At 50.3% G+C, this 25,618-nt stretch overlaps 1 protein-coding gene across 10 annotated transcripts in view; it reads left to right on the forward strand.

Annotated features, from left to right (window-relative positions):
• Positions 1-25,618, forward strand: part of BCAR3 (BCAR3 adaptor protein, NSP family member) — a 282,166-nt gene that overhangs the window by 182,175 nt on the left and 74,373 nt on the right. For 9 of the 10 annotated variants that reach the window (XR_011390567.1, XM_051857484.2, XM_070078017.1 and 6 more), the window contains one exon: positions 19,497-19,536. Coding sequence is in view for 8 of the 10 variants with exons in the window: in XM_051857484.2 (XP_051713444.2) it covers positions 19,497-19,536 (40 nt within the window). In the remaining 2 variants the exon portion in view is untranslated. Of the gene's footprint in view, positions 1-7,209; positions 7,369-19,496; positions 19,537-25,618 lie in introns of those variants that run through there. The other variant, XM_070078021.1, reaches the window with a different exon arrangement.

Here is a 25,618-nt window from a genome sequence, read left to right on the forward strand (position 1 = left end):
TCCTGTTGACCTCAGGCTCCAAAGGGGAAACACAGCTGCTGCCAGCCGACTCTGACCGCGGTTGGGGAGGAGGTAGCTCTGCCGGTCAAGGATGTGTTAGAAACTCTGTCTCCAGCTTGAACCTGCGGTGGGAAGCATCACCCCACGTGATGGGCCGCTTGGACGTGTTCATTCCCCAGTGTTGAGCATCGCTTTGGGCCAGGCTTTGTGCTGCAGCTTCAAGACAGAGAGGCCAGGTCCTTGGCTGTTTTAGGAGTTCATGGCCCTGGGAGAAAGGGATGCCCATTTTGAACCAGGGCCCTTAGCAGCACCTGTTCTCTCGGTCTTTGCTACTGACCTACCTTCCCATCCACCGTGTGGCCCTTTGTACACCCTACTGGTTTGGTAAGTGATTCTGCTTCTCTTGAGCACTGGCCTTAGCGTCTCTCCATCTTACTTCTCCTCGACTTGGTGATGGCAGGTGGTACCTTCTAGATAACCACTCCCCGGGCTTGCCTCCTCTGTGCCACCACTTCCTCTGTGCTGTCCTGACCTAGGACCCGGACCCGGGAAAGGCCAGGCCCCGCAGCCCAGGACCGAGCCAGAGCGCGGCTGGGGACTGTTGGAGGACCAGAGTGCCGAGTGAGCAGAGGATTGTGAAAAATGCGAAGGGTAACAAAAGGGCTTTCAGAAGTTATGTTTGGAACAATAAGACCAAAGAGAGGGGGATGTGAGAGACCAAACTGCTGAGCTTCTGTTCAGCTCGCAGTGTTTCTGTCAAGGAAGTGACGGCCCTGATGGGAAGGCGTAGGCCAAACGTGGAGGAAGAATTGCTGGCCAGGGAGGCTGAGGCCATGGCAGAGGCTCTCGTGCCACCAGATCAGGCGAAATCCCAAAGTCCGAGAAGGCTGAGAGCACCTGCGGCTGAGGCCAGTGAACCGGTGCTGTGCCCTTGGAAGGATTCTGCAGTGACGAAGAACCTCCAGGAAGGTGGACGTGGATAAATGTTTTCATATTTTTAAAAGCAGTCCAGACATACAGTTAACCTCTAGTGATAATCTTGACGTTGATTTCAGGAGCTATCTTAAGATGGATTATTAGGATAATGATTTTTGAACCCTTGGTAAGGGAAGCAACAAGCAACCACCATTAGTAGCTAGCAGGGCTGTACAAGAAGTCGCACCCGATTAACGCTCCTGCAAGGGGTTACTGGGTCGGAAGCTCAGAGCAATGTTGAGAAAGCATGTGTCCCACTGTCAACCACGGCGACATACTTGGATGGGAGACACTCGGGCTCTATGATAGCGCTCAGAGCTTGCTGGAGGCTCGGGCCTTAGCTCCATCCTGGTCAACTGTTAAAAGTGATCTAGATGGGTCCGACGCTGTGGCATAGTGGGTAAAGCTGCCACCTGCAGTACAGGCATCCCACATATGGGCACTGGTTTGAGCCCCAGCTGCTTCATTTCCTATCCAGCTCCCTGCGAAGGCTCCTGGGAAAACAGCAGAGGATGGCTCAGATACTTGGGCCCCTGCACCCATGTGGGAGACCCAGAAGAAGCTCCTAGTTTCAGATTGGCCCAGCTCCAGCCGTTGTAGCCATTTGGGTAGTGAACCAATGGGTGAAAGACCCCCTCTCTCTGTCTCTCTCCCTGTAACTCTGGCTTTCAAATAAAATAAATAAATCTTCAAAAGAAAGAAAAGTGATTTAGACAATCATTTTGGCATAGCGACATGTGGATGGATGACCTGAATCCAAAGGAATGACTGACATGTCAGAATGACAGAAATGAGATTGAAAAATGATCTTGGTGTTGTGGAAACTAGAGACCAAGCTCTAATTGGATAATACTTTGTAGAGAGGTACAAAGACTTGTTTGAAGGGTCCTCATGAAGTTCATGGGAGCCCATATCATGAAAAAATTATGCGTGGATTTTAAGATCTTTTTTCACCAGAATAATCTTACCTTTTAATTCAGTTTTCCGTGAACTTTTTGAAGTGTCCTTGCATTGGGAGTCCAGAGCATCTATTGTGAAGTGGAGTTACGGGGCTTGGCTTAACAGCCACGCTTGAAAAAGATTCCGGAATGTGGCTGACTGGAGCCTCAGAGTGAGCCAGTGGCTCGCTATGGTTGTCAAAGAAGCTAATGTGATTTTAGGAGCATTAATTGAAGTGTAATATTCAGACCAGGGGAGGTGGTCACACATGGCTGCCCACATCACATCTGGTGAATTGTTTTTAGCTCTCAGTGTCAGAAATGGAAGGCGAATTTCCCTAGTACACAGCGGCGAGCTTCTGTCTAGACCTCTCTGTTCTGAAGCAGATCTGCTGATTCAATCATTAAGGGATATTCCTGGCATTCCTCTGCATTGGTGAAAAGAAACGTACCTTGTCATGTGTTATCCCCAGAAGAATATGAAGGTAGCACCAGCCTTAATCCTGCCCACTACTGGCGAAGCGTGCTTTTTAACTAATAAGGTCAGCAGAGATGTTGTGGCATGTGGGAGACTGGATCTCTTATTTTGCAAGGTGGTGAAATGAAAATACTTAACACTTAGAAGTGTTGTAGGCTCATTGTTTTATGCTGCATCCCTTTTTAAATTGGCAAAGGCTGTGCAGAAGGTATTCCCCAGCCTACAGGGAGAAGGTAACTCTTTACTGTGACTCCAGGTGTCAGCAAACGGCAGTCAATCCAAGCACACACAAGTTAATTTTTCCCTCGGGTGTCGCTTCTCTGCTCACCAGACCAGCCGTGTTTTAAATGCCGGTCCCTTCTCATTTCTCCAGTAGGCAGGCGGACACACTGTCCCGTGGTGAACGCTGTGTGCTCTCGTTCTCTCCCTGGTTGACTTCCTCCCTGGCATTTCAGCGGTGTCCAGAGACGTTCGTTTCCAGTGCCTTCTCAGCGTCACTTTGAACACATCTGGTCCCAGTGGGGCTGGGGCGCCAGGCCCTGCGCTGTGGGTTGTGCCATCCCATTGCTGGGGGAGTTCTGTTGGAGGCCAACCCAGTTCAGGCCAGGCCTACACTAAGTTATCTCCTCAGTGAGCAGGCCCAGCATTCCAAGAACAGCATCTGTCTGTCTCTTTTTAGAAATATTTTATTTATTTATTTGAGAGGTAGAGCTACAGAGAGGGAGAGACAGAGAGAGGTCTTCCATCTGTTGGTTCACTCCCCCAAATGGCTGAGACAGCTGGAGCAGGGCCAGTCCATAGCCAGGAGCTTCTTCTGGGTCTCCCACGTGGGTGCAGAGACTCCGAATGCCTGAGCCAGGAATGCCATCCAGCTCTCCCACATCGGTGGCAGGAACCTAATTACTAGAACCATCACCGCTGGATCCCAGGGTCTGGGAGGAAGCAGGAGGCTGGAGTCAGGGGATAGTGTGAGGAATCACACCCAGGTCCTCCTATGTGGAATGTAGGCCCCTTAACCCCTCGGCGCCATAATTTTTTTACAAGTATTTATAGAAATTTTAGTAAGTTCTTTTTATATCTGCTTATTTATTCTTACATGACTTTTGGTTTCATGGTTTTTAACAAATGTGCTTACCACACATCATTTTGTAGCCTTTATCTAAAATTCCAAAATCTGAAGTCTTTGGGAATCTTGGTCTTATTTTCGCCAATTTATACTCACTGGGGCTTGTTTCCCAAGGCATGCGTTTGTTTCTGAAAGGGAATTAATATTTAGTCAAATTTGTGACAATTTGGAGTGGCAGTCTGTGGAGAAAGTTTCCCTCTAGAGGAATGTACATTGTGCTGTTCCTCGTGGGCACCGGCCCGGACGCCTGAATGTCTCACTCTGCTGTGTCTCTGTCAGAGCAGGTGGGTACAGTTTTTCTCCCAGCCAGTGGGAAGACGGATCTGTGGCTCAGCTTCTTAGGGGAGGTTCTTACTACTGTCGCCATCTGTTCCCCATCAGAGATTGAGGCAGAGACTGTAGATCTCTTACTTGATTGCCTCTGATAGAGTGAATGTGTATGGGGCGGGGGGTAGGGCACGTGTAGCACATCCTTTTTGGCAGGGGCCCCATCTGGACGGTTCAGGGGCTGTGCAGGGCCTCAGGTCGAACCAATGGCTCCCCTTATCCTTCCTGCTTCCCCTTTCTTTTGTTGTTGATTCTATTTATTTATTTAATTGACAGGTAGAGTTACAGACAGTGACAGAGAGAAAGGTCTTCCTTCCGTTGGTTCACTCCCCAGATGGCCGCTACGGCCAGAGCTACGCCAATCCGAAGCCAGGAAGGAGCCAGGTGCTTCCTCCTGGTCTCCGATGCAGTTGCAGGGGCCCAAGCACCTGGGCCATCCTCCACTGCCTTCCCGGGCCACAGCAGAGAGCTGGACTGGAAGAGGAGCAACCAGGACTAGAACCCGGTGCCCATATGGGATGCCGGTGCTGCAGGCGGAGGATTAACCAAGTGAGCCACGGCGCCACCCTCCCCCCCCCCTTTTTTTTTAAGATTTATTTATTTAAAAGGCAGAGTTAGAGAAAGATCTTTCATCTGCTGGTTCACTCCCACATGGCTGCAGTGGCTAGGGCCAGGCCAAGCTGAAGCTAAGAGCCAGGAGCTTCTTCTGGGTCTCCCACGTGGGTGCAGGAGCCCAAAGACTTAGCCTGTCTTCTGCTGCTTTCCCAGGAGCATTAGCAGGGGGCTGGGTCAGAAGTGGAGCAGCCAAGACTCAACATGGTGCCCATATGGGATGCCCACATGACAGACAGCAGCTTAACCCTCTAGGCCACAGACCAGTCCCTTTTGTTGTTGATTCTTTTTTTTTTTTTTTTTTTTTTGACAGGCAGAATGGACAGTGAGAGAGAGACAGAGAAAGGTCGTCCTTTTCCGTTGGTTCACCCTCCAATGGCCTCCGCGGCTGGCACTCTGTGGCCGGCGCACCGCGCTGGTCTGAAGCCAGGAGCCAGGTGCTTCTCCTGTTCTCCCATGTGGGTGCAGGGCCCAAGCACTTGGGCCATCCTCCACTGCACTCCCTGGCCACAGCAGAGAGCTGGCCTGGAAGAGGGGCAACCGGGATGGAATCCGGCGCCCTGACCAGGACTAGAACCTGTTGTACCGGCGCCGCAGGCGGAGGATTAGCCTAGTGAGCTGCGGTGCCGGCCGTTGATTCTATTTTATATCCTTGGTTTGTTCTCTGTTTCTGTATTTCTTTTATATGCATATGTGTTTCTTGAGAATTTCCCTTTCTTATGACTCCCATAATGTATTGAAAATACGCTTGCAATTTAATACTTAATATTCAAAATATCTGACCAACTATTTTGAGCAAATGAAAGTCCCATAGGAGAAATTTCTACTTGAGGTTTTAATTAGATTATATAGATATAATACAGGATTGTCTATTCATGGTTTATATCTTCATTTCTCTGGTCTCGCCCTTGTTTGTGTGTTAATAGGCTGCCATGTAATAAGCAGCCTTCTAAGGGATTAATATACAATGCTGAGCAAGACAGCCAGAGCCCCTCATGGAGTGTCCAGTGCAGTGGGAAAGACAGACGGTGGCAGCTGTCGAGCGAGGAGGAGTTGGAGAACCAAGGGTTGTAGAAAGCTGTGCGCTGGGCTAGTGTGTGCAGCTCTTGCACAGCTCCGTGTTTTGTTGTTCTTTGCTTTCACTTCATGAATTAACTATTTGTGTTGGAGCGAAGGGCTCCTAAATGTTTATTACATTTCATTGTACTCCTTGGGAAAGACTTGAGGGGCATGAAAGACCCTCTTGAGAGTAACTTGTTTACGAGTTGAGAGGGAAGGAGAATTAATGAGACACTAGCTGAGCTGCGGCAGTCATAGGTACACTGGTGTTGTGGAATAGCAGAGTTCAGGTTCTTGTCTCCTGTACAGGAAGCGATTCAGGGATACAGCACAGGTACTGAGCAGCAGAGGAACAAGCTTTATTTGCATGCAAAGCAGAAGTACATGCTCAGGGGAGTGCAGGCATTCTGAAAAGTGAGCTGCACTCCTCCAGGTGGGAGCCACCATTTTATATAATCTGGAGGCACAGGAGGTGGTTTTGGGGATGGGACTTAATTGAAAATTCTATTCGTAAGAGGTGGAGTTTGGAGCAGGGCCTGAGTATTACCCATTTCCTTGCATTCTTTTGGAAATCTTAGAAGTGTCACGGGGGTCAGGTGCATCATGGGAGTAGGAGTGTAAGCCATGGTAATTTTATTATAAATATACTACAGTTAGCTACAGGTCATTGCAGGGACACAGTTAGCAGCCATGTTGGTTATTTCAGGCTGGTGCTAGTCCTGACCAGAGGTTCTGCAGAGGCTGTAGTTTTCTGCTGCACGGGAGGTGGGGGTGGGAGGGTTGTTTCTGTACTGTGCAGGTGAGGCAGGGCTGCAGGTGGCAGGTATTGACCTCAACCCTTCCTTGCTGGCCACCTCCATGCCTGCATCGCTGCCAGGCATGGCAGATGGGTGGCCGTGAGATGAAGTCTTATGTATTCAGATCCCAGGAGTCTCACAGGTCAGTAGAGTAGTGCTGGGTGGGGACAAGGGCGTTTGCAAATTCATTGTTAACAACTGTGCCAGGGCTAGAACCAACTCTGGGTCCCTACCGCTCTCCTCCCTTCCCCCACCACAGCCAGCCTATCTCTTCTCACCTGTGAAAGCTTCTACCCTCCACCTCCACCACACTGGTCCATGCCCCATCTTCTCGCATCCAGACGACACCAGCATCCCCTCCTGTGGTCCTTCTGGCTCCATCTTCTTGCCTGACTATCCTGTTTTCCACCTTGCTGCAAGGGACTTCTATTTAACAACAATAACAAAGTTCAGGGCCAACATTATGGCATTGGGTTAAGCCATGCCTGCAGCGCTGGCATCCCATATGGGGACTAGTTCGAGTCCCAGCTGCTCCACTTCCAATCCAGCTCCCTGCTAAAGGCCTGGGAAAGCAACGGAAGGTGACCCAAGTGCCTGGACCCCTGCACCCACATGAAGACCCAGAAAAAGCTTCTGGCTCCAGGCTCCTGGCTTCAGCCTGGTCCAGCCCTAGGTGTTGCAGCCATCTGGGTAGTGAAGCAGTGAGAGGAAGATACTCCTCTCTGTCTCTCCCTCTCTCTGTAACTCTGCCTTTCAAATAAATCTTTTTTAAAAATAAAATAGAAAACCTGTAGTTATTTTCCAGTTTAACAAATCCCACTGCTTTCCTGTTGAAGTCTAAACGTGTTTACAGGCAGCCAGCCCTGTGCAACCTGGCCCCACCTCCTCTTCAGCCTCGGCTCTCAGCCCCCCTGCCCCCACCCTGTGCTTCTGTGAGAAGTTCTTCTGGTCATTAGTTCAGCCAGTGATTTCTGGGCCACTGCTCTGTGCAGAACACAGGGGATACCAGGGGAATGAAGCAGGCAAAGCCCCACCCCTCGAGGATCGTATTCCAGGGTAAGACAGACCATGAGCAAATAGGCATTTAATGTAGAGCCAGGTGACGAGGAGAGGGCGTGAAGGCGATGGATGGGGCTGCAGGTGGGTGCTCATTTGGACAGCTTGGTTAAGCAAGGCCTTTCTGAGGAGGTGGTGCGTGAGCAGAGACCGGAACAGTGTGAGCGAGAGAGCCTGTGAGGTGTCGGGACAGAATGTTCAGGATGAAAAACAAAAATAAAACCAGTCAGTGCCAAGGCCCTGAGGCAGGGGCAGGCTTGGCGAGTTTAAGTAACAGAAAGAAAGGGCCGTGTGGCTGGGGTGGAATGGTGGATTGGACAGCAGGTGTATTCGTTTTCTTCTGTCATGTAACAGGACTTGGGGACCTCACTCCCGTTTGTAACTTCTCAGCTTCTGGCGGTCAGAAGGCTGGGGTGACTCAGCTGGGGTCTCGGTTCAGCAGGTGCCACTCAAGATGTCAGACAGGGACAGCTGTGCTGCCGTCCGAGGCTGTGGGGAGGAATCTGCAGCCGTGCGTGCAGCCCGAGGCTGAGCTTGTGCCTGTAGAACCCAGGTCTCTGCTGGTGGCCGCCTGCCCGGGGAGGCTCCCATCCCCTTGAGATGGCTTGAAGTTCTGTGCCCTGGGCCCTCTCATAGCATGGCAAGGAGCAGGCTCTCCCCCCTGCCTGCCGTGTCAGGCCCACCAGGTAATTGCCGTATCTTAACGTCGACTGCCTGGCGCCTTAATTCCCCCTGCGCGGTCTCTCCGCTCTTCACCAGAAGAGTGGATGGAGGAAGAGTTGGGGGTGTGAATGCTGGGGGCCGACTGGGGAAGTCCGCTGACCCCTGTGAGACTGGGAGGCTGGCTGGGGTCATGTCAGCCAGGCTCAGAGACCCTGGTAGGGACTCGAGGGCTTGTTCTGATGAGGTGGGAGCAGCCGGAGGACAGTGAGCAGGGAGTGAGGTAGCCTGAGCAAGGACCGCTCTGGCCACTGTGTGGAGAGCAGGTTGTGGCAGGAGGAGGGTGGCCTGGAATGAGGAGCGGCAACTCCTGAACAGCCTGGGGTTCCCCAGACGCCCGTGGCCGCACACTCTGGAGTGGGGGGGCTGCAGGTGTTTCCCGTCACTGCCCACCCCCTTGGTTTCCTCACTGGAACAAGGCTTCGCTCTGCCCTCAAAAGGTAGCTCGTGTGCTGCCTCCAGGGCCCCTGCCAGTGTCTCCCTCCTCCGGATGCCCTCTCACCAGGCAGAGCTGGGTCTGTCTGCCCCTCTCACCTGCCACCTCTCTGGAAGCTGAGACCGTCTCGTGGGTCCCTGTGTTTCCATTGTGAGGCCAGTGTGTGGTGTGCTGTAGGTGCCCGATGGCACGGGTGGGCTGTAAGTCCTCTGTGAGATGCTGGGTGGGAAGCAGACACAGCACTGCTCTCAGAGTGCCCCTTGCTGAGGGAGAGAACATGGGTAAACAAATGCACCATAGGATGAGCCAGAACCCAGGTCCCACGCCACACGCACGGAGGAGGTGTCCCACTCTGCCAGCGACTGGTGTGCCTGGAGTTAAGGGAGGCCTTGATCTGACTCAGTCTGGAGCGACTGGGTCTCGTGTCTTAATCGCTTCTCTTGCATGCGATGACAATCTCATCACAAACGATTCCCTTTTATATCACATCCAAAGGACATTTGTTGGCAACGCTGTCAGCCATTAGTTCATCCTATAATATTTGAAAAAATAAGCAAGCATTCATTAAAACATTGTGTAATCTCAGACAGACAATAGAGGACTTCCTTCCCCATGCGTGTTCCAGCCACTTAGGGAAGAAGGTCCCTCCGTGGTGGTGCACTGTTGCTTGAGTGGAAAACCTCTTAACTCAAAATAGCAAGCAGTTGCAGATCAAGTATCCTTTTAAGAGGAAGGAAATTATCAACCTGATTTCTGGTTTAGTTCTGAAACAAACTAAAACAGCAAATATCATTTCCATGGCTCTCAACTTGGCGTTCCTGAAGTGGGAACTTTCCGAGGTGGGACACTGCAAAGAATGACTTCACTGGAGTAGCCTCACTGATGTTATTTAAAACTTCAGAAACTTGAAAACAAAATAACCAGAGAGTCCAGTTTCCCCCTGGTGCCTTCCTGTTGACCCTTCCTAGGGGCCAGCCTGCCAGCCCCTCCAGGCGCTCACAAGGGTGGGGACTCATTGGCATGAGCCAAAAAAAGGTAGAAAAAAACCCAACATCTTTTTAGTTATATTGCCAGATTCCTCTGTTTGTTTTCTAGTGATCTTTCTCTTGGAGAAATAACCCAGGGTTTCAAGGGCTGTTTACTGCATGGTGTGGTATGAATAATTGGATATTTTGTTTCAAATTAGAGGTCGGGCTATCAGGCCGACTGCTTTGTGTTCCAGTGCCCAGGAAGGGAGCACACAAGGGCAGAATATCTTCTCTGGTTAGCTGGGGTCGGGCTGGCCGAGAAAGGAGACAGCACTTCTGCTTTTAAATCTAATTTTAAATTGGCTCAGGGCATTGGCTTTTAAAGCTTTTGGGGCTGTCAGACACCAGCTTGGTTTTCTGATCCTCTCCTTGTCTTTCCTCCCTCGCTTCTGTAAGACAAAGTGAGACTTCGAGGCTGTACCAGGGCCCCCTTGGAGCTCTGGATTTCCCTTGTTGTGGGAGCAGAATGGGCGTGGCTTCCTTGCAGGGTTCAGGTGGGGGCAGGGCTGAGCGAGGGCCTCAGCTTTGTGCTTTTCTCTGCTCTCAAGGCCTCAAGGAAGGGCACGGCAGTCCTGTAGGAAGTACCAGCCATCCGCTCTGTCTCCGGGTGCTTTGCCTGCCTGTGTGTCTTGTTTAGTCTTATTTGCACAGAGTACTTGCTGATTGGTTTATCCATGCATGGAACCATAGGACGCTAAACCGGGACCCAGTGCAGAATCTGTTCTCATTTAAAAAAAAAAAAATCACTTTTCATTTACTTGAAGGGCAGGAAGAGACAGAGATTCTCCATCTGGCAGCAGTCAGGGCTGGGTCAGGCTGAAGCCAGGAGCCTGGAACTCCATCCTGGTCTTCCACATGGGTGGCAGGGACCCAAGTACTTGAGCCATCACCTTCCTTTCAGGGTGCACGTGTGCAGGAAGCTGGAATCTGAAGTAGAGCCAGGGCTCAACCCGACACTCCACTGGTGTCCCCAGTAGCGTCTTAACCACTGCAGATGCCCGCCCCAGAAGTCCTCAGTTAAGACATCAGAGGGGTATGAATAGCATGGGGCGGGTACAGCACTTCTGTCTACTGATGAGAACCTTTCCAGTAATCCGTGGTGGGGCTGGGTTTTCTGTTTTTTGTTTGTTTGTTTTGTTTTGTGAGAGGTGGGAAGGGATGCTGGTTGGAAAATTAATCTGCCTTACTGAAGGCTGAAGAACTTGACCTCTGCACTTCCTTGCCGAAACCCAGATATAACTGAAGTATCGCCTCCCTCCTCAGACCTGCTAGCAGGTTGTCCATCGTATCACAGAGGGCAGCACAGTCAGGACGGAAACTGCTTTGGTTAGGCACCCAGCCGCCCTCCTGTGAACGTTTCACCCGTGAACCGCGGCTCTCCCTTCCTCTGGAGATGCACACGAGGGCTCTCTCACTCCTGAGCTGTTCTCTCGGGCACAACCCCAGACTCTCCTGGGACGGGGCTGGCGTGCCCACGGCTGGCGTGCCCACGGCTGGCGTGCCCAAGGCTGGCCGGGCCAGGCGCTGTGCGTGTGCCGTCCCCAAGGCAGCACCGGCTGCAGTTAGCCGGGTCCTACTCTGAGATAGGATCACCTCAAGGAAGAGTGGCCTGTGGTCTCTCCATAGCCCCGTCTCTGTCAGAACTCCTCTTTATTGTATTTATTTATTGTGTTTTTCTTGTTTGGTGCCTGGGGCCAGGGTTGGCGTTGAAGAACAGTTCCCTGCCTTCCCATAGTGAGTAGTTTCACTGGGCACGTTAGGTGCAAGCAGGGAAAGGGCAGATAACCACACAGGGCATCCAGGGATGGCGCGGACCAGGGCAGCCTGCGGCCAGGGCCGGCTTAGGGAGGGCTTCCTGGAGGAGGTGGGCCCAGAGTTCCGATGCTTGATTGAGCACTCTCGGCTGGAGTAATGGCCAGCCTTCCCAGGGAGGAGAGGGGAGTGAGGGTCCTAAAGCAGTCAGGGGTTTCCAAGTAGCTGGGCCTCAGCTCTGCTGCAGACCCAGGAAGTGCTGCTGTGAATTTGCAAGTTTCGTAGGCAGTGGCACGCAGATCCAAGGACGCACTCGCTGATGGTTGTAGGGGATTCCGGGACAGGGAGCTGGGGAGAGAAACCCCAACCTCTCTAGCCAATTACCAGGAAATTGTTCACCTTATTCTTATTGTCTTTGTCTCCTGTTTCTCTTTTACTTTAATCTTTATCTCCTCCACTTAAGACCTTAGTTTAGTTTTTTTGTTTTTTTGTTTTTTTTTGACAGAGTGGACAGTGAGAGAGAGAGACAGAAAGGTCTTCCCTTTGCCGCTGGTTCACCCTCCAATGGCCGCCGCGGCCAGCGCGCTGCGACCAGCGCACCACGCTGATCCGATGGCAGAAGCCAGGTACTTATCCTGGTCTCCCATGGGGTGCAGGGCCCAAGCACTTGGGCCATCCTCCACTGCACTCCCTGGCCACAGCAGAGAGCTGGCCTGGAAGAGGGGCAACCGGGATGGAATCCGGCGCCCTGACCAGGACTAGAACCTGTTGTACCGGCGCCGCAAGGCGGAGGATTAGCCTAGTGAGCCGCGGCGCTGGCCAAGACCTTAGTTTTTAAGGTACCCCCTTTTGGTCCCTGTACTTCAGTCCAGCCTTGTTAAAGATCATCCATTTTCATTCTGTGACGTGCACCCTTCACTTGCCAAAGGTAGCTTTTAGAGAGAGGGAGAGAGCAAGTTCAAACCATTTAATTCTACACACGGCACCTCCTTCCATCATCCCACAAGGCCTGTCACTAAAATGCAGTAGAAACCCAACCTCAAAAGATCTGGCTGTGTTGCAGACGTTTCACGAGATTGGGTTTGCTTGGCTGTTGAATGATTTTACCTGATTGAATCATTCTTCTGATGCTGCATGTTTAAATGGACCAATGTTACTTTTCACATAGAGAACTAGTCCAACAGCGCCCGAGTGTTTCAGAGTCTCACATGAAAAAGAAACAATGAATTTCAAGAAAACAATGCATGGGCACTTTATCATGCTGCTGGCCTCTCATGTCACTGCTTGGGACTGCTTTATAGGAGGGTGCTTCAAAAAGTTCGTGGAAGGTGAAATTAAAAGATGATAATTTTGATGTAATTTTTTTTAAAAAAAATTACACATAGGGATGGGTGTTGTGGCACAGTAGGTTAAGCTGCCATGTAGGGTGCCAGCATCCCATATTAGATTATGTGGTTTGAGGTGAGACCACTCCACACTTCCTATCCAGCTTCCTGCTAATGCACCTGGCTGCTTATGCACCTGGTGGTATCCCTGCCACCCACACAGGAGATCCGGATGGAGTACCTGGCTCTTGGCTCTGGCTTGGCACAGCCCTGGCTAGTGCAGGCATTTAGAGAATGAACCAGAGGATGGAAGCTCGCTCTCTGTCTCTCACCCTCTGTATATGACTGTCTCTGTTGCTCTGCTTTTCAATACATAAAAATAAACTTTAAAAAAGATGTTTGTTTTGGTGCAAAATTTTTGAGTTCCATGCATAGTTTTTTCATAATACACATTTTCAAGAGCTTTTGAAGACCCCGTATTGTATTAAATAACTGAAATCTTGGCCTTGGGAGAAGCAGCATTGTTCTGCTATATATTAATTAAGTGCAGATTATACTTTGAAGGCTTTTGTTTGAGATCCTTTTCATGCTTAATTAAAATGTCAGTTTATTCACTCAGGATGAGAAATAGCAAAAACCATTTAACTTAAGAGCTTCTCACTTCAGAATGCTGTAAGTCAGCAGAACACAGCTGTCCCTGGCTCCATCAGACGACGCAGCAGATTGTTCTGGTCTAGGCGCTGGCCGAGTTTGTGCTTGATCTTAACAGACCCCATTGGGCGCAGAAGGTGCTGTGTGATGTGGGTCACAGGTGTTGAAAGAATGATTAAGAGAAATGAGAGTAGAGAACAAGTTCCAGGTGGGGAGGAAATGATACATGCTGCACATGTGTTAGCTCGTTCGACACAGGACAGATTCTGAGGCACAAAGAGCAAGCGTGTGTGTGTCATCCACTGCACCCTTGCTGTGTAGACTAGAAATCAGTGAGGAACAAAGGAGAGTGATTGACACCACGGGAAAGGGGATCTTCAGAGCAATCTCTTAATCGTGCTACTGCTTCCTTTCTAAATGCATTTTGCTGCCTATGTCTAAGGTATACAGTGTGATGTTACAGGATACAGATGAGAGTTTTTCAGAAAGTTCATAGGAGGAGCTGATGTTAGGGCACAGAGGGTTGAGCTGCCTCCTGTGACACCGACATCCCATATCAGAATGTATAGTTCAAGTCCCCACTGCTCCTATTCTGATCCAGCACTGCGACTCAATGGGTTAGAGCCATGGCCTGCAGCACCAGCATCCCATATCTGTGCCAGTTCAAGTCCCGGCTGTTCCACTTCCCATCCAACTCCCTGCTAATGTGCCTGGGAAAGCAGCAGAGGATGGCTCAAGTCCTCATGTCCTCGTACCCACATGGGAGACCCAGAAAAAGTTCCTGGTTTCAGCCTGGCCCAGCTCTGGCTGTTGCAGCCATCTGGGGAATGAATCAGCCGTGGATGGAAGATCTTTCTCTCTCCTTCTTTCTCCCTATAACTCTGACTCTCAAATAAATAAATCCTAAGAAATAAACCTTGTGGGAAATGTGTGTTATTAAAAAACTATGCATGGGTTTCAAAAATTTTTGTACTAAAATAAACTTACCTTTTAACTCCATTTTCCACAAAGTTTTGGAAGTCTCCTTGTAAAATAATAAAGTTACTAAGGTAAGTAAATTGACATTTCTATTAATATCACTGTTACTCTTTTTTGTTTTTTTTTATAGAATAAATATTGAAAATCTATTATTTAGTATGAATTCCAAATACAAGGGGTCTTTAAAAAGTCATGGAAAAATGCATATTACACAAAAACAGTACATGGATTTCAAAAATCTTTGCATCAAAACAGACTTATCTTTTAAAGACATTCATTATCTACTTGAAAGAGCAGCAGAGAATGAGAGAGATCTTCCATTCGCTGGTTCACTTCCTAAATGTCCAGGACGACCAGGGCTGGGCCAGGTTGCAGCCAGGAGCCAGGAACTCCACCTTGGGTCTCCCAGGCACCTGAGCCCTTCTCTGCTGCCTGCCGGGTTGGAAGCAGAGTAGCAAGGACTCACACCAGCTTTCCTAGATGCGGTGTGGGCATCTCAAACTGGGGTTTAACCTGTTGCCCCCCAAGTCCATTTCTCATGAACTTTTGAGCTACCCTCGAGCAATACAGTTTTATTTCCCGTAGTCCTCCTGTTGTGCGTTAGGTCTCTGGACTGGTTCATCGTCCATATCTGCCTTGTTTCCTGTGACTCCGTCTCTGCCTCTCTGCCCCCGGCCCCGCTCCTGGAGGGGTTCCGAGGCTGCCTTTTCACTTGGTTGTGTGGAAGCTCTTTAATCTGAGGTAGTCCCATTTACCTATTTTTGCTTTTGTGGCTTGATTTTTTGGTGTGATGTCCATTGATTACACATCTATTGGTAAAAATATTTGGGCCTTTTTATTTAGAGTGTGTAGTTCTCCAGGTGTGATCCATGGACCCCTGGGAGTCTCCCTGAGCCTGTCAGGGGATGGGTGATATCTAACCTGTCATAAGTAAGAGTGTCAACTGTTAAATTACAGCACACTAACATGTTATTTGCTGTTTCCCCTGTATTGATGTTTGCGCTGATGGGGCAAAAACCGTGGTGGGTAAAGCAGCTCGCGCCTCAGTGCGGAGCAAGGCGGCACCGCCAGACTGCTCCACAGTCACCGGATTCCTGCAGCTGTGCTCTCACAGCTTCTGAAAAATTAGTTTTACTTAAAAACATCTGATGAAAAGGTTAAAAAAAATTCAAATTTTTTAATTTAAAAAATTTGATTGTAGTACATTTTAACTTTTGAATATGCATCTTTTTCATATTTATTGTAACAAAGCAGGAAATAGTTGTCACCTCAGAGCGATCCCATCTCTGAGCAGGGACATGGCTAAGTGTCCCCAGTGCTGCCTGGGGACCACCAGGCACAGCGCCCTGGCTCGCCTGCCTTGGTCATCTCAGCCCCGCCTTGGTGAGTCTAAGGTTGAGAATGAGCTCAGGGAATGCAGAGAGATTTCCTGTGCCTCTCTGGAGAAAAGGAAAGAAGAGCTGTTCAGCTTGCTTTCTTTCTTTCTTTCTTTCTTTCTTTCTTTCTTTCTTCCTTTCTTCCTTTCTTCCTTTCTTCCTTTCTTCCTTTCTTCCTTTCTTCCTTTCTTTCTTTCTTTCTTTCTTTCTTTCTTTCTTTCTTTCTTTCTTTCTTTCTTTCTTTCTTTCTTTCTTTTTTTATAGAAAGCTTTTATTTAATATAAATTTTGTAAGTACAACTTTTGGATTATAGCGGTTCTTCCCCCCATAGCCACCCTCCCACCCCCACTCCTGTCCCACCTCCTACTTCCTCTCCCATCCCATTCTTCATTAAGATTCATTTTTAATTATCTTTATATACAGAAGATCAACTCTATACTAAGTAAAGATTTCAATAGTTTGCACTCATACAGATACACAAAGTATAAAGTACTGTTTGAGTAATAGTTTTACTATTAATTCACATAGTATAACACATTAAGGACAGAGATCCTACATGGGGAGTAAGTACACAGTGACTCCTGTTGTTGATTTAACAATTGACACTCTTATTTATGATGTCGGTAATCACCCGAGGCTCTTGTCATGAGCTGCCAAGGCTATGGAAGCCTCTTATTTTTATTTTTTTTATTTATTTTTTTGACAGGCAGAGTGGACAGTGAGAGAGAGAGAGAGAAAGGTCTTCCTTTGCCGTTGGTTCACCCTCCAATGGCCGCCACGGCCGGCGGGCTGCGGCCAGCGCACCGCGCTGATCCGATGGCAGGAGCCAGGTACTTATCCTGGTCTCCCATGGGGTGCAGGGCCCAAGCACTTGGGTCATCCTCCACTGCACTCCCGGGCCACAGCAGAGAGCTGGCCTGGAAGAGGGGCAACTGGGACAGAATCTGGCGCCCCGACTGGGACTAGAACCCGGTGTGCCGGCGCCGCAAGGTGGAGGATTAGCCTAGTGAGCCGCGGCGCCGGTCTGGAAGCCTCTTGAGTTCACCAACTCCGTCCTTATGTAGACAAGGCCATAATCAAAGTGGAAGTTCTCTCCTCCCTTCAGAGAAAGGTACCTCCTTCTTTGATGGCCCCTTCTTTCCCCAGGATGTCACTCACAGAGATCTTTCATGTAGGTCATTTTTTGTCACAGTGAAAGGAAAAGGGATTTTACTGCGAAATCTAGTGGGAAGGGCAAAGATCCCAGACACAGTTCTAAACCAAATTGCTGAAATACGATGTAGAACAGCTCAGGAGCTACAGTCACAAGATCTGACTGTGTGTTGTTGGTATTCAATGGACACTTTCCCAAAAATGAACGAAAGGAAGCTCGGGGCAAATACTTGACGGTGTTGGCTGCCTGTAGGGGAAAAATTCAAGCTTTCAAGTGAAAGTTGGGATTTAGGAGAATCGTGATGAGATCAGTGTTGATGTTAAGGAATGTGGTTTCTTCATGTTATATTGAGACGGGCTGGAATGTGGAAGGTGTGTGTGACTCAGCAAGGAGCTATTTCCCAGAGTACTGGTTAGAGTCATGCAAGGACCAAGGTCACTCAGAGTGTAAGATGCACAGGAAAGAAGACGTGGCTCCAGACTCCACACTACTGCTAATCCCAAGAAGCTACCGGGGCTGACTTTTGGTGTGGTATCAAAGGAGAGGGCTCCTAATTACCTGGAAGTCTGCTTAAAACCCCTCGCTTTTCCAATTACATGTGTACGCGAGGATGAATTGTCTTCATTTATTTCAACCAAGACATAGAGCACAGTGGATTGAATGCAGAAGTAGATAGGAGAAAACAGCTGGTCTTGTACTAAGCCAGACATTTAAAATATTTGCAGAATATAAAATGTCACTCTGCTCACTAAATTTTTGTTATGAAAAACATCTTTTTCTAACTTAAAATGTTACGTAAACCTGATGGGTTTATTTTTAACTTGAGTAAATATTTTTTCAATTTTAATTCTAATATCAGTAGTCATAGATATAAGGGACTTTTTTTTTTTTTAAAAAAGATTTATTTATTTATTTGAAAGGCAGAGTTATAGAGAGATGCAGAGGCAGAGTCAGAGGTCTTCTATCTGCTGGTTCACTCCCCAAATGGCAACAACAGCCAGAGCTGTTGCCAGCTTGAGTCAACTCTTGTCCTGAAGCCAGGAGCCAGGAGTTTCTTCTGGGTGTTCCACAGGGGCCTAAGGGCTTGGGCATCCTCTACTGTTTTCCCAGACCATAGCACAGAGCTGGATCAGAAGTGGAGCAGCCGGGACTCGAACTGGCATCCATATGTGATGCCGGCACTGCAGGGATGGCTTTAGCCTCTCTGGCCCCGAAATAATACACTTTTAAAAACCTTTGGGAGGCAACATTGCGATGGGTAAAGCCACCCCCCGTGATGCCAGCATCCCATATGGGCACTGGTTCAAGTCCTGGCTTCTCTGCTTCTAGTCCAACTTCCTGCTAATGGCCTAGGAAAAGCAACAGAAACTATGGCCCAAATACATGGGCCCCTGCAAACCATCTATGAGTCCTGAATGAAGCTCTGGACTCTTGGCCCCCTGGCCCAGCGCTGGCTGTTGCAGCCATCTTGGGGGCGAACCAGAGGATGAAATATCTGCCTCTCTCTCTGTCTCTGTCTCTCTCTCTCTTTCTTTCTCATAAATCTGCCTTTCAAATAAATAAATAAATATCAAGAAAAGAAAAGCTTTCTCTGTGGGGAGGAGCTGATTGTGTGGAGAGGCAGTCTCAGAGAGCAGCTGGCTTTTCATTCTGCAGGAGGGGGCACCTGGCCCTAACCCTGCGGGCACTGAAAACCTCAGCTCCCAGGTCTCCCCGCCCTCTCCTTTTGCTCCGTCAGACCTCTTTCTGCTTTCTCTACTATGTCACCCTCCCCGATGCTGCCCACTACTGTTTACTCGTCTGGCGAATCCTAATGTTTTGTGTTATGATAGACACAATACGAGCAGACATTAGGTAGGGAAGAGAGAAAATTAGAATGGAGAGCTCAGATGTCTACAAGGAATGGAGGAGCATCCAGTGATAAGAAGAGAAAGATGTGGTTGAGTAGGAGGAACAGGACCGGGTCTCGGGCTCTGTCCCCGCCCTCACCCAGGTGCTGGATGACCTTGGGCAGCTGTTCTGTCCACCTGAGCCCCCACTTGCATACCTTCAAGGTGGACATGACAGCTGCCTGCTGGGGCCCGTGTGGGAAGGAATCTAGATGAGATTAGTGCTCATGGGACCAGCACTGTGGCACAGTAGGTTAATCCTCCGCCTACAGGGCTGACATCCCATATGGGCACCGGTTCTAGTCCCGGCTGCTGCTCTTCTGATTCAGCTCTCTGCTGTGGCCTGGGAAACCAGTAGAAGATGGTCCAAGTGCTTGAGCCCCTTCACCTGCATGGGAGACCTGGAGGAGGCTTCTGGCTGCTGGTTCTTGGCTTCTGATCAGCCCAGTTCTGGTCGTGTGGCCATTTGGGGAGTGAACCAGCAGATGGAAGACCTTTCTGTCTCTCCCTCTCACTGTCTGTAGCTCTACCTGTCAAATAAATAAGATCTGAAAAAAAAAAAAAGATTAGTGCTCACAAGATTGAGCATCCAGTCCTGCTCATCTTCCCCACCTCTGCCCACCTGGAAGTATTGCTTATAACAGCGGAACATTCTGGGGCCCACAGTTGACACGCCCTTGTTGGCTGAGATGCCGGCACTGTGCACACCGTGCGAGGGATTCGCTGGAGGGCAGCTCAGATGACTGGGCGCAGCCGTCCTGGGCAGCGTGAGAAGGCGATGCGCCCGATGATTCTCATTACTTCTGTTTTCTCTCTCCAGGGATCTACATCTTCTGGACTCGACTCTGGACTATGTGAAGGTAGGAAACCAGGTGACCCCGGGTCATAGCGTTCCCGTTTGGAACACACTGTTGCCTGGTACCGTTCAGCCTGGCTTACGTAGAAAGCTGGTTAGCGCGTCTGAAACGTCCTGGAAGGAGCTGGACTCCCTCAGGCCTCTGGCACACTTCGTGGGGTCTCCAGTCACCCTCCGACAGGCAGTAGCGTGCAGGAATAGTCATCCTACAGGGGACAAGGACGCGGACAGTGGGTGGTCTCTTAAGGCTCACAATTTGAAGGTCACATATTGCCACCAAATGAGGCTGGGTTGGTTTTGCTGCCAGCTGAATTCTGTTTTAAACTTTGGTTTGTCAGAGGGTTTTGGATTTCAGGGTGATGGGTGAGGAGTGGCGGACCTGCGCTTACTGTCAGCAGAGGACTGCGGGCTCCCGAGGTTCTGTGGCCCATCCCTCTCTGTCGCAGCTGCCAGCCTCTCGCTCGGCTGCTAACCCTGGTCCACATGGGGGAACCGTGGTTACCTGTGGGGCTGCCGGCCGCTGCTGTTCAACACTGCACCCTTTACCCTTCTCACAGGGTCTTCCTGCCCCTCCCCCGCTCCCCAACGTGCATCCTACGCAGTTTTGTGTCGGTTGTGTGCTGCAGAGCATTAGGGGATGCTGTTCGCACAGGCTGTGATTGGACTTTGCGATAGGATTATGTAAATCAGAAGAGTTCTCGGAAAATCACTCTGTGACACCCTTCAGAAATTCCGTGTCTCCCACAGCAGTCCCAGCCAGGCTGCCCTCCCCACGGACACCCTCGACTGCTTATCGAAAAACTTGGTTTGGTCTCTCTGCAAAAGCCTGACCTCCTGAAAGACCTGGGGCATTTTAGGGTGGCTGTTTTAGTGTCATCTAAGTGACTGCAACGCCTTCATATGTATCAGCTGTGGTGAGTGGAGCTGTATCGCCCAGGAGGTGCCCAGCTCGGCGGCGGTGCCGCCCCCAGCTGCTCCCTGTGGGCTCATGGAAGACGATTCTCCCTGCATCAGTTCTGCACCTTTTCGGTGGTGTGTCTGCATCGTCCTGAATGTGAATGCATCAGAGTGTTTTGGCTTTTTTTCTTTCTGTCTCATGTGGTCCTTGGTTGCAAGGGTGGGCAACCTTTTTTTCCAGCTAAGGGTCATTTGGGTATTTATAACGTCAGTTGCAGGCCATACAAAATTACCAGCTTAAAAATTAACCTGGAGCAGACCAATTGAAGTTCAAGTCCCACCCGCCATTGCCTTGGCAGGGCCAGCGGTTCCCCAGCTGTGGTAGAAGGATGGATTTGGGATTTGTTGGGCCATTGTGGATGTTTTCATTGCCCTCCATGGGCTGTAAGAGTGTGTCCGTAGAGGGCCTTTGACCCAGGGGGACCCGGGGTCCGGCTTCTCGGGCCAGCTCAGGCACTTGGTGGCATTTCTAAGACTTGGTTGCCCTTTGGAGCCTGGCTGGCCTCCTGTTGGTGCCAGCCTGTGCCTTGCGTCTGGAAGGTGGTTGGAGATAAATCCAGGGAGGTAAGAGCTGTGTATAAAGTGGGGTGCAGTCTGGCCCCCTTGGCTTTGAGCAGCATCTTCCCTACCACTTGCTGGAGCACGCCTTGCCTCTTGGGCATGGAGAAAAGGAGAAGTTCTATGTGGTGTTGCATCATGAAGGCCCTTCCAGTGGGTCACCTTCAGGGTTGGAAAAAAATAGGAATCTGGATGTCACATTTTTCTGGATTTCCTGTAACCACAGAATGGAGGGCCGTCTGAACCGGCCAGAGTCCCGTCTGGGCAGTGGAAGCACCATGTGGCCCGCGGGCAGCCCTAATGCTCTCAGCAGCTCCAGCCCAGGTCTCCTGCCGTCTCTCCGTCAGCTCTTGTCCCTATCAGGACACTTTCTGACCATCTTCACCTGGTTTTCTTAGTGCCCACAGAGAAGACAGAGGCCTGGGGCTGGGGGAGGCAAGGCACTGAGGCTGACCCCATAGGTAGTAGGACTGTGGAACTGCAGTGTTGTGGCGGGGGGAGAGCATCCGGACAGAGAAAGGGTCCAAAATTCGGTTCTGCGCAGTTCATGTTCTGAGTCCCTGGCATAGCCATGGAGTGTGCGTTGTTGCTCATTTACAAAGCACGGTTCCTGGGCTGCCTCACTGGGAGGAGTCCGCCCCTTCGTGTGCGGTGAGGGGAGACCTAGGGGGCCTTTCCCTCACCTGTGCAGCAGGCTGGCCTCCTGCTGGCCCTCCCAGGAGCGCTCAGACCCGTGTGATGTTTGCACCTGATAAGAAAATTCATTGCAGATCCCAAAGTAGCCCAGGGATTTGGGTATCTTCCTCCTCACTGTCTCTTTCATTCTGGCTCTGAGAGAGGAGTCTTATTTTTCCTTTTTCTTCTTCTACTTGTTCCTTGTTTTCCCAGCTTTCTCCCTTCTCTTCCACCATTCCCCATAGTAGCTCAAAAGCATTATGATTTGGAAAGTCTGAATTTAACTGTTTTGCATCATCCTGAAGTCCTTCGTTGAAATCAAGTAGAATGGGAGCTGGTGCTATGGCGTAGTATGGCGTAGTATGACGTAGTATGGCGTAGTGGGTTAAGCTGCCGCCCATGCTGCCGACAACCCATATAAACATTGGTTCAAGTCCCTGCTGCTCTGCTTCCAATCCAGCTCCCTGCTAGTACACCTGGGAAAGCACCACATGGGATGCTGGCATCACAGGTGGCAGCTTAACACACTACATCACAACGCCAGCCCCATAACTCTGCCTTTCAAATAAATCTTTAAAAAAAAAGAAAATCCGTGTTCTCACTGTAAATGCAGGAAAACATTCCTTCCAGGCTGGAAGACGGGAGCCTCTATGGTGGCTCTGCCTTCCTGCCGCTGTTTACTGTGTCATTAATGACTTTGGTGAGTGGTGCGCAGCTCTGGAATGTTCCTCCGCGTACCTAGCATGCCTTACCCTAGATAAAGCCAACCAGTTTTTGTAGGAGGAAACAGCTTTTAGAGGTGCAATAGTGAAGTGGAGAGTGGAGTTCTGGCTTTGGGCTGCTCTACCTCCTTACTGCCCACCCTGGGCTGTGCTGAATTTTTCCTCCTCAGTAAGATTTCCACTCTGTGTCCAGTGTCTTGGGCCTGTGTCAGGCAGTTGCCTAGAGAACTTGGGGAAACAGTTGCACTGAGCGTCAGTAATAGAGACCCCCAGTGGCTGTCCAGCTGGGGATCCAAGTTGCAGTCCCCCAGCGCAGGAGCCGGGTCCCCGCCCTGGCGTGATAGGCAGTGTGGCCTTGGAGTTCTTACTACATGCTCTGCAGGAGTCCCCCCCTCCCCACAGCCAGAAAACCTTGAGGTGGGGCAAATGCTCCTGCCAGCTGCCGTTTTTAGGATTCTCTGTAACTGTCTAGGCTAGAGGCAAGGTTTTATTTGTTAAGCTGGTTGTAAGGAGTTCTTCATTACACTGGCACTCACTACTGTCAAATTGCTGTATGGACTGGAGCAAGGGTAGCATTTCCTGTGTCTTAGAAATTAAGACCAAGGACCAGACAGCTGGTAACTGCCCACCCATGGAGTTTCCTGGGCAGAAACAAGTCCTTCTGCCTTTGCGATCCACTGTTGATCCACTTTGTGACACCCCCCACACCACCCTTGAGCATGTGAAACCTTTTGTTTTCTCTCTTATCTTCCTTTTCATTTCTGTGCCGGAGCTACTTGGGGCTTCAAAATTCTTGTGTTCCCCCCACGGCCCCCGGACCAGGTTTTATAAATTTATATTAGATTATTTACTGTCTCCTTCCCCTTTACATATAATTTTCTTTGAAACTGAAGACTAACTCCTTTCAGTCTTGTCACGTACACGCCTATGGCTCTTTCAGTAAGGAGTGACTTAAAGTGGATTTGTTTAGGGGGAGACACGATCAGCTAAGTGGATTTGTTAGATGGGCTGGGGCAGAGCCTGTGACTGGCCTTTAGAAGGCGCCCTCACTGTAGATTTTCCACTGTAGACTAAACGGTCCTTCGGAACAGTAAATTGGAAAATACAGCAAAGCAGCGAAGGGAATCTGGGAGGCCTGTTGTTTTCACCGGAGCCCCGCTGGGAGTGGGCAAGTGCTTTCCCTTGGCCTGGCTGTGAACAGCACGATGCCTGCCTGTGTACAAAGGGCTGCTCCCCGGGCAAGCGTGGTCAGGAAGCAGCCCGGGATGCAGCCTTTGTTCTCAGGAGGCTCCTAGGGAGAACGGATACCTTCTTTCTTTAGTAGTCAGCTCTTCCGTGAGCTTTTGTAAGGAGACTTGCCGGCTCTGAGCTCACCTTGCAGGTCAGGAGAAGAGAGGACCAGAGTGGGGCCCAGAGTGCTGCAGTGCGGAGGAGCCCAGAGTGGGTGGGACAGTGGCCCTCTGTGGGGTCAGTGCGCCCAGATAGATGGCTCCTTCCCGGAGGTCTTGCAGATCATGCAAAGCTCAGATCTCAGCACGGCCTTTCCTGCTCTGGCTGGTGAGGCCTTAGGTCACCCAGCAGACTCAAAGAGGAGTAATTATGCGCATTCCAGCGCCAAGAATAAGTGCCCTGGCTGTTGGTAGGAGAAGGGGCTCCCCTTTTGTGCTCAAGATGGCTGCAGCCATGGTCACGGTTAAATAGCTGTCTTTGAGGGGGAAAAAAAAAAACTTTTCTCCCAGCAGGAAAACAGGCCAGCCTGCTCTGAATTAGCCAGCTAACAAAGTCCTGAGAGGGACTTACAGAGACAATGGCACGCTGTCCATCCCGTGAGATTTTAGCAAGTCGCATGGACTGAATAATGGCCTGATGGGCTGGCTCTGCAGGTTTTTGCCTGAGTGTGCACATCCGCAGGGCCAGCTCCATCCCCCTGGGACCAGGGATCAAACGCTGCCAGTGGTGAATGTGAAACAGCCCTGGCTCCCTCCGGCCCGCATTCAGAGGGAGGAAAGGAGCTCCCAGCCAACTTCTCCCACTCGTGCCAAGAAAGCATTCCCTGCAAATATTCTTGGGAGGTTTTGCGTTACTGCAGTTTTTAAAGCGCCAAGGCAGCGTGGGAAGACAGAAGAATAGGCTTGGAGGACAGTCCCCATTCAGGGCGTCTTACCCTCCACGTCTGCAAGAATGTGGCCGTTTGTAAGAAATCAACCCTGGAAACACGTGTGCGTACAGAAGTCTGAGTGTGTGTGACTGCTTAGCTGGAAAAAACTGGGAACAACCCAAATGTCCTCCCGCCGGTGGCTCACGGTAGAGCGCCTTTACAGTGGCATACTATTGAGCCATGAAAAGGGGCCAGCTGCCGACACACACAGAACCGTGGATGCACTTCAGATACATTGAGCTGTGTAAAAGTAGACCCTGTCCAAGGGCCTCACCCCAGCTCAGAGTGGCGGAAAACAAATCGGCAGTTGGGAAAGGAGCGGGGAAAGAGAACCATGGCAAAAGGGAAATTTGGGGGATGAGGGGGAAAAAAAAACAAAACCCTTGATGGTGGGGATAGTTACACAGTCGTGGCTTTTTGTAGACTCCCAGAGTCGCGCTAGCCGGGCTGACTCTGGTTGGTGCAGGTTGTTCACAGTAAGCTCGACTTTAGAGAGGAAGCTAACGGGGTTTAGCTCCAGGCTCTGCCTCCTGACCGCAGTCCCTGGGAGACAGCAGTGGTGGTCGGGGTCCTTGGGTTTCTGCCACCTGCATGGGAGACCTGGATTGAGTTCCTGGCTCCCAGCTTTGCCCCCTCCTCCCCCCGAGCTGTTGCAGGCATTGGGAGAGTGAACTGGTAGAGAGAGCTTTCTCTTTTTTCTCTAAAAAAAAAAAAAAAAAAAAAAGTTAAAGGCAAGACCAAACCTTGTACTTTCCTCCTTAGTTACTGCCCCTCATAGGGGAAGTTTTCCGTTTTGGGATGGGCCACGTCGGTGAGGCCAGACCCGTGAGCAGAAGGAGAAGGTGCTGAGCGTGCTGGTTTTCCACTGCGTGGACTCGCTCATTCAACACGTGGTGTTAGGCAAATAGCACGTGTCTGTCCTTGCTCGGCCAGGTCAGGCAGGTGGAGGACAGTGTTACCGCCCAAGACGGTAGCAGTGGGAAGGGAAAGGTAATACCCATTTTACTGGGTAAATG

This window comes from Oryctolagus cuniculus, chromosome 7 (genome assembly GCF_964237555.1).
Source record: "Oryctolagus cuniculus chromosome 7, mOryCun1.1, whole genome shotgun sequence".
NCBI classification, from domain to species: domain Eukaryota; kingdom Metazoa; phylum Chordata; class Mammalia; order Lagomorpha; family Leporidae; genus Oryctolagus; species Oryctolagus cuniculus.